Source organism: Otolemur garnettii, unplaced genomic scaffold (genome assembly GCF_000181295.1).
Source record: "Otolemur garnettii isolate 467f Iridium unplaced genomic scaffold, OtoGar3 scaffold00255, whole genome shotgun sequence".
Lineage (NCBI taxonomy): Eukaryota > Metazoa > Chordata > Mammalia > Primates > Galagidae > Otolemur > Otolemur garnettii.
This window is the reverse complement of record NW_003852650.1, coordinates 668,251-677,671: the sequence shown is the minus strand read 5'-3', so window position 1 is coordinate 677,671 and position 9,421 is coordinate 668,251. Positions and strand designations below refer to the sequence as shown.

Here is a 9,421-nt window from a genome sequence, read left to right as displayed (position 1 = left end):
AAATCATAATGTAAATATCTGATATGCAGGATGGTCTTAGGCAACCCCTGTGAAAGGGTCATTCAACTCCCAAAGGGGTCGCAACCCACAGGTTGAGAACTGCTGTGCTACAGGAAGAATAAGTTAAAGTGTCTCTGGAGTTTGGAGACACAGTGCTACCCTGATATCTATACCCTGAGCTACTCCATATCACACACCCAGCCTCAATCTGTGTGGTTGACACTTCCCTTCCAAGTAATCAATCCATGATCACCACGCCCTAATCTGAAAGGCAGGAAGACCCAAGTTTGCACCTTTCTCATTGCTGCAATCAGCACCAGATGCATCCAGAGCTATCTGACATTTCAAAAGGGCTGGATGAATAAAAAGGTTATTTCGTATTCAACTTTGAAGTCCTTTTAAAGCAATTCGTATTTTCTATTCTAGGTCGAAATAAGTAATGACATCGACTCTGAAATTCGGCTGTTGAACTTGACTTAGGGAACAAAGCACCACCGACAGCACCACCGTGGATCCAATACGCCCCTGGTCCCTTCTGGAGGTTGGACAGTGCCTCCCTGCCGCCCACGAATCACGGAGTTCTTTGGTCACAGCCTATGTAATTATTAGCATTGTTTGCTAGATGAGTTCTAGGTGCTTGGATGGATATATTTTTAGTCATTTTTTTCTTATATGAACCCTTGTAAAAAAAAAATTGGTTTTTAGTTTTCTAACAATATTTAATGTGAGGCATGCAAACTAAAAAAAACAATCTGTGAAAACTTCTAGGGTCAATTCTAAGAGAAATATCAGTGTGTGTCAGTGAGATGTTAAGTCAGGGCTGCTGACTGCTGAAGCTATTCTAGGCCCGATGAGTTTGCCTTAGCAGACGTTACCTGTGGTTGTCAGATGCTAAGATAGACTCTGAGACAATAATAAATGGGTACAAATGATGGAGCCAGCTTTCAGACTGAATATGGATCATTTCCCAACACCACAAGACAAAACATAGAGTCTTTGGTTTTGACTTCTTAACACCCAGAACAATGTTATGGTGATCTAAAATTTTGGACTTGTGCATGGTACCACATCCTTCCTATATTCTGACGTGTGTGTGTGTGTATAACAGGTGCATGGAAGAGTTAAATGATCAGTAGACCCCCTTTTCCCCTTTGAAGGGAATGTAGGAGTCTCTGAGGCCCATATTTTCTACTTTGTATCCCACTCCTGATACTGATGCCAGATCTACGCACACAGCCCATGAGCTTGTGGGACAGAAATCACAACTATAGGTCTACAATCAGGAACTTTGCTCTTAGGATACTCAAAAGGAATGTTAAAATACAATGGAATTCTCCATCAATGTAACGAAGATATTATGTTTGAGCAATACCAACTTTTCCTTCGCCCACTCCATCCCAATAACCATGAAAATGATATGGAAAATATAATTTTCTCTGGAAAAAAGGACTGTCTTGAAAACACATCACAGTTGGGCTTTTTTTTTAATTGGAATAAAATTGACCTATGGTGAAATGCAGGAATATTATAGGCACAATGTGATTAGTTTTGAAAATGTATACACCCATGTAACCAACGTTTCAACCAAAGTACACAGCATTTTGATTACTTTAGAAAATCTTCTTAGGCCCCCTTTCAATTAATTCCCGCATTCTCATAGACAAATCCGCTATGCTAATTTTCATCAGCATTGATTAATTTTGCCTGTTCTCAATATAAAACATGCACTCTTTTCTCATCATCTTTTCCAATTCTCTCAACCACGATTTTCTACAGGAAAATAAGTATTGCTTGCCTTCAGTGTCTTTCGACCTTTTTTTATCTCATGACACACTTGAACCTATTGTTAAACTTCTGTGGCACTCTTAAATTATGTTGATCAAAAACAAAGTGAGAAAGAGAATATACTTAACTGTGCTTTGAACTTCCTTTGAAAATGATGGTCTTTAAAACTTTCCATGACACACCCAGATCTTCTCACGGCACACCAGTTGAAATCATTCTTGGATAGCAACCACGTGCACTATTTAGACAGAGGTTGTTAATTTGGTCCATGTATCTCCAGAAAGAAATCAGTCTAAACACAACCTAAAATTGTGATTTTGTGTGTGTGTAAATGTCCTTTTTCTCCCCCTTCTTTTTTTGGAGCCCATAGATATCATGGACTCTGTTAAGAATCTGAACTTTTTTATTTTTTTGAGACAGAGTCTCACTATGTCACCTTAGGTAGAGTGCCGTGGCGTCACAGCTCACAGCAACCTCAAACTCTTGGGCTTAAGCGATTCTCTTGCCTCAGCCTCCCGAGTAGCTGGGACTACAGGTGCCTGCCACAACACCCGGCTATTTTTTTGTCGTAGTTGTCGCTGTTGTTTGGCAGGATTGGGCCGGGTTCATACCCGCCAGCTCTAGTGTATGTGGTTGGCAACCTGGCCACTGAGCTACAGGCACTGAGCTGGAATCTGAACTTAATGCAACAAAACTTACCCCAGTTTTTCCAAGTTCACACAACCTCACTGGGCTTCCTGGAGGCCTATTTTACTTACTAGCTCCCAGATTACACCATTTTAGTCACTTACTATCCACTAACCCCCATTACTGTTTTATCCTCGTGAGTAAACACAAATTCAAAATGAAGAAAAGATAGCAGGGCCTTTGGAGTTGGTGGACCCCCAGCCTCTGTTCCGCAGCTGAGAGATCTGAAGCCCCGAGGGGTTGGTGAACTGGTCCAGTGCCCTGCATCTGTGCAGAGGGGCAAGAGCCATGGCTGGAGGACAGAGAACAGGAGCAGCAGGAGTGGGAGTTGGGCCCCAATCCACCACCGTCGCCTCGTTTTGACATCTCAGCCCTGAAGTTTTCCTTATTTATGAAGTGGAACTATAATCCTTAATTCCCAGCGATGAGGTGAGGATGAGATGAAAAATAAAAAAATAATAATAAACTCTGAAAACTGTGGAGCACCCTATGATTGAAAGAGGCTGTTATTGTGAGTAGTATCAGAACAGTCAGTTGGACCCTGTCTGGAGCTCTTGCTACCCACCCAAGCACTGTGAAATGCCCACAAAAACAACAGACCCCTCTGTTCTCTAATAAGTAAAGCATACTGGCCATGTATAAGCGACTTGAAATAAAGCAGACTAAAAATTGCATTTTTAATTAAAAAAATTCTTTTTATATTCACATTCTAAAACTAACACATATTGTTACACATATGTGTATTAAAAAAGCTAAAAATATCAAAAACGTAGAAAATCAGTGAAACAGAGGGATAAAATTAATATTCAAATATTTAAAACTGTCATTACCCTCAGACACAGATACACAAACGATACGATTAACATTTCACAAAATAATATAATAGTGACTTTTGCTTTTGTTTTATCTTTATATGAAATTGTACATACTTCAAAGGTGCACTACAGAGTCCTAAACTTCGTGTAAATGCAGAGAGAATATTTGAGGAGGAAGTCCTTACATTAGTAACTTTTCTGTGAATATTCAATATAGGCAACTCCTTCCTGTGGTATATGTGTTTTTATTTTTAATCCTCACTTAAATGATAAAGTTGTAAGTGTTTCAGTCCCCAATCCTAGTAATACATGATGAATGATCTGAAGTTCTGGAACATGTGCCGCTCATCAGAAACCAGTTAGGTCCATCTCTTCCCCCCTCTCCTGCTCTTTTTCCTTCTCCCTGGTTCTCATCCTCCTGGCTGCTCCTCAGAGCAGTGATTTTCAACTGTTTATCTCACAGGACACTTGAACCTATCGTTCAACTTCCATGGCACACTTAAATTATGTTGATCCAAAAAAAAAGCAAAAAGAAGAATATACTTACCATGCTTTGACCTTCTTCTGAAAGTAATTTAATTAATGATCTTTTTTTTTTAATTAATGATTTTTAAAAATGTTCATAGCACACAGGCTGAAAATCAGTGCTTTAAAAGCTTTGCTTAGTTAAGACGATGGGGATAAGAAGTGTGGAGCTAAGCAGTAACACTCCACAGTTCCCCGTTATAATGTCACCACCACGGTAGCATCACGGTGGCTGCTCCAAAGCAGCGAGCATTTCCAGTTCTTGCTTTTCCTCCTGTCTTAGAGAATCCTGTCTGCACTGGGCATCAGGAGGGTTTTCCACAAAGACATGATCACTATACATATTCTTGCCAGATCTTGGTTTCTCCACGTGCAATCGTGTGTCTGGTCAGTGAAGGGGACGTGAGCACATCCTTAGCCTGAATTCACCTGCCAGGGTCTTGCCCTCTTAAGAGACAGTGCAGCTCCAGGTTAAGAGCTGTCCTCAGAAGTGATCCCTGCAGAGCTGAAGGCAGGACACTGCCCTTTAGCCTCTAGTGCCAACTAGGACGTGGAAAGGAAGATTGAAAGCCAATGTTTTTCTTTGAGCCACCCTAGCCTTATCAACCTGGGACAACCCTTCCCTAGGCCCGGCCTTCTGTCTTGTGTGAATGACTTGCCCTTTCTTAAGTGTCTCCTGCTGACACCAAGTGGCACCACAGGAAGCTGGGATGCCCTTCAGCTTAGCTTGTATTTATTTGAGCTTCTAGTCATGTTTCCAGCCAGCAAAAGTTAAACAGGAGAATTACAGGGAGGTTAGAGAATTACCAAAGGTCAGAGGATGTCCTGGGGTGTGCAACAGTTCACATCAGAGAAAATCTCAAACATCTCTTAGGAAAATATCTAAACAAATATGTTCCCAAGTATTTTCCCCTTCCACCTGCTGTGTAACATGACGGTATGTGTCCCTCAAATGAAAACCTGTGTTCATGCCACTCCATATCTGGGAGGTGTCTGGCTCATTTATTTTAAAGACAACTAAATACCTTCCCCTAACAAAATATTGACTTCTTTGCTTTTTCCTTCAGAAAAATAGGCCCTGCTATTCACGTAGACCTAAGTAAGGGAGGCAGCCAGCTTTAAGAAGCTGGATCTAACAAAATATGGCAAGGCTGTCGTCTGTCTCATTTAATGAACGGAACACACTTATTTGAGAAGACGTTGTCTTCATTAGAACTAACTAAAATGCACACTGCAAAGCTAAAGAAAGACATCGTGACTCTTTGTTAAATTAGAAAGCAAAAATTAGACAGGAATCTTGCCAAAAATAAACAGATCTTCATTTTCTATCTAACTAAAACATTCATGGTGTCCTAAAATATAGACTATTCTGACTGACTGATTATTTTTTTAAAGCAAATACTCACCATTCGAATTCTAACCAAATACAAAACTTCTGCTACTCACTTATCATTTATGAGTAAATAAGTATGTGACTAGCAGAAGTTTTATATTTGGTTAGAATTCAAATGTTAGAACTTGACATTTTCACCTAAGGGGCTTTCTTTCAAGGGGTAGTTCAATTAAGTAGGAAAAATACAAATAATTGATCTTTAAAACTTAGAGACCTTTGGTGTTCTGGAGATTTTTAATTACTTCTTTCTTTTTCTTCTAATTTAAGAGTTATTTGTAACCTTCATTTGATAGGAGATCTGCTGATATGTACAAAAACCATGTTCAAATATTGGTGCTCAGTAGGTCCATGACTTAAGGATGTCATCCCCCAAACTAGAATTGACAGAGAAAATGACTCCTCATATGACCGCATGGTGTATGATGCTGTAGGGAACAGGTGTATCTTAAATATTAGAAGAATATTTTTATTAATAAAGAATTTTCAAAAATGGAATTATCAAAAAATTCAAAATTTGTGAGCAACATTTCTTTTCTACCTAAAAAAGCCTAGTTTCCTTATTGACGACTAAGATAAAAAGCATCTTTTCTTGAAGGTGGATAAAGCTTTTCAGATATTGATATTTGTAGAAAAATCCGGTGTCAGGTAAAAATTGAATCATCTGCATTGAACTTGTATTCATATAAACAACAAGAATTGTGTTAAATGCTAAACATTTTTAAAAATTGAAATATTTGAAGAAGCCAAAAAATGCATTGGCCTGAACTTGAGAGCCAAATTAAAAGAAAAGAATAGAACAAACAAATTAAAGAAAAGAATTAATTAAAAGAAAAGAATAGAACAGAAGAAAGGAAGGAAGGGAGGAAAGGTTAGAGAAAAGAAAAGGGGGGAAAAAGGAAGTGAAGAAGGAACAGCACCAACTCCCTTGTGGCTCAAAGGAGCAGGGCACCAGCTCCATCTATGGGAGGTGGCAGGTTCAAACCCACCTGGCCAAAAACTACGGAAAAAAAAAAAAAAAGAAGGAGAAGGAGGCAGGAAGGAAGAATTCAAAGTTGAAAAGTGTCCCTAATTTGGATTTGAGCAGCATAGTCCTTAACTTGGAATTGTGTTCTTATTTCTTTGACTGACTAGAATGATACTTTTCCTTTCTTCTTCAAAGTCCCTAAGAAATAGTTTGAAGAAGCCAATAACCTATTTTGTTCTTCTTGTTTTTTCTCAAACAACCTCGTCAGGCTGAGTGAAGGTCCTAGAAGGTGCACATACTACTTCAGCTTACATCTCATCGGCCAAAACTCGATCCTTCCCAAACTCTGCTGCAAAGAAAGCTAGAAAGCTGGGAATTATAGTTTTTATTCTCAATGACTTTGTGCCCATCTTAAAAAAAAATTTATATATACATATATATATATATAGCTGTCGTGATTTCTTAGTGTTTTCATATAGTACTTTAATTATAACACAGTATAGAAAAATATACTCTTCAGTATGAGGAATTATCAAGTCTGTGAAATGAGAATTTTTGCCTCATCTTGTTTCTTGTTTCTTTGTGGTTAGAAAGAAAGAAAAACGAATCCATGGCACAAGATCCTTCTACGTTTCCCATAATTCTGCAGAGTGTAGTTCAGCTTTCTTTTCTGGGAATTGAATCTAAAATTCAAGAGCCAATCTAATGCTTTGCTCAGTCCTCGCTCTTTTGCTATAACAATAAATCACTTCTTTTATGGTCCTAACACTTAAACTATTTTAGTTGCTGGGGTGTTCTCTTCTGAATTGGCATTATTTTCTTGTCCTTCAACTTCACAAATAACATAATGGACATCAGCGCTTAGAGAGATGGGGCAGGATAGATAAATGCAAAGTATATGATCCTTCCTTTTCTGTGATTTTCTCTCAGTAGAAGTTGGGCCTGCTTTTCCCTTCATCTGTTTCTCAAGTATATAATATTGGGTATTGCAAAATGAGTATTGTACCTAAGAAAAATACAATTGAGCAAAAGGCATAATTTTTTATAATTATATTTTATTGCATGTTCTTCCTAGGCTGGTTGTATGTATGTGCATGCGTGCGTGCGTATGACAGAGACAGTGAAACAGAGACAGAGACATCTTCTAGGTACTACTTCTTTTTTTTATTATTAAATGATAGCTGTGTATATTAATGCAATCATGGGGTACAGTGTGGTGTTTTCACATACAATTTGAAATATTTTCATCAAACTGGTTAACATAGCCTTCATGTCATTTTCTTAGTTATTGTGTTAAGATGTTTGTATTCTACTTTTAGAAAGATTCCTTGTACCCTTGTAAGATAAACCATAGAGGTGATACCTCAAATCACCCTCTCTCCACCCATCGCCCTTGCCCCTACCCCCCTCCCCATATTCTTAGGTTATAATTAGGTTATAGCTTTCATATGAAAGCTATAAATAAGTTTCATAATAGGGCTGTGTACATTGGATACTTCTTCTTCCATTCTTGAGATACTTTGCTAAGAAGAACATTTTCCAGTTCCATCCATGTAAACATGAAGGAGGCAAAGTCTCCATCTTTCTTTAGGGCTGCATAGTATTCCATGGTGTACATGTACCACAATTTATTGATCCATTCGTGGATCGATGGGTACTTGGGCTTCTTGTATGACCTAGAAATTTTAAATTGGGCTACAATAAACATTCTGGTACTACTTCTTGAAAAATACCCCACAAAGTTATTTCAGTCACTGAAAAATGTTGGTTATGTTCTCCTAATACTTTGTGCCTACAAATCTGGAAGCTGCCACTGACGATTTTAACAAGATTGAGTGATTTATTCATGTTGTACACCCACATCACTGTACAAACATCAACACTTGAGTGTGCCCTTTTCTAAACAATCACATTGTTAAATGGGCCGTAGGACCCATTTCTTTAAATGAGAAACAGTAAATGATGGTTTTTAGGAAGTGAAAGTTAAAAGAAATAAGATATCCTTTGGGAGGCCAATGCAGGTGGATCGCCTGAGCTCAGAAGATCAAGACCAGCCCGTGAAAGAGCAAGATTCCATCTCTATAAAATAGCCGGGCATTGTGGCAGGTGCCTGGAGTCCCAACTACTTGGGAGGCTGAGGCAAGAGGATCAGTAGAGCCTAAGAGTTTGAGGTTGCTGTGCACAGCATTCTACTGAGGGTGACAAAGTGAGACTCTCCCTGGCCCCCCCCAAAAAAAGAAAGAAAGAAGATGTCTAGTGTGATGCACTATTCTCAGTAAGATAAAATGTTAGCATTGAAAAGGATCTCAGCAATTCCACTGGCCCAGTTTACAGATGTGGAGACTGAGGCCAATGGTTACAGTGGCTTTTGCTCATGTCCCATCAGGTCTGCTATGCAAGTTCTCAGTCCAGACTTCTTTCCTCACATTTGCTGGCCATCAGCTGTAACAAGTTCTGACTAACCCATTGCTGTTGACTGCACTGTGAGGCCTTTTTGCTGGGGCCTGTCATGACCTGGGCTGTCCAGGCTACCGGACAGTCACAGAAAGATCCCTGCCGTGGGCTCCCTGCCTCTCTCCTTCCCTCTACTTGGGTCTGAGACTCAGAAAGTTGCCTTGCAGAGGGTCTTTAGCTTTTGTCTTACCTTTTCTTTGTTTTTCATCTTTGCTTTTGTCTTCTCAGGGCAAATAAGAAATTTCAGATCGCAGATGACTATACTTTGCTCACCGAAAGACAAAGTGTCTCAGTGCTGGCTGCCACCTCCTCCTTTACTCTTGGTTTAAACATAACGACATGTGCCCCAGAAAAGCCTCCTCATGACTTTTCACTAACCATCTTGAAGATGCTCTTAACTGCCAAATGTCACTCCCTTCTAAAAATTTTGTTCCTGAGGAAGTTAGTTGACAAATACTTGCTTTAAGTAACTTTTTACATAGCTTCGTTTCTTTTATGCCTTTTAGGGGGATTACTCTCTGTCTGGCTTCTTAAATCTATTTTAAACCTGATACATGTTTAGCCATTCCTGCCACACAGTTCAAATTAATTGGCATGATTTCTTGGAATAGTGTTTTTATTTATAGCACTTTAATTATAATACAGTCTAGAAAAATATACACGTACTCTTCAGTACTGTGAGGAATTATCAAGTCTGTGAAATGAGAATTTTTGCCTCATTTGTTTCTTTATCTGGTTGAATGAAATTTTACAAAATAGTTTATGAGGATCACATATCTAATATACAACGAAGTGCCT

The 9,421-nt window shown here is 38.9% G+C and overlaps 1 protein-coding gene across 1 annotated transcript in view; it reads left to right on the top strand.

Moving 5' to 3' along the window:
- NKAIN3 (sodium/potassium transporting ATPase interacting 3) overlaps positions 1–480 on the top strand; it is a 658,614-nt gene extending 658,134 nt beyond the window's left edge. The window contains exon 7 of the mRNA XM_012813285.1: positions 427–480. Within this exon, the coding sequence (XP_012668739.1) occupies positions 427–480 (54 nt within the window). The remainder of the gene's footprint in view (positions 1–426) is intronic.
- The last annotated feature ends 8,941 nt before the right edge of the window (positions 481–9,421 follow it).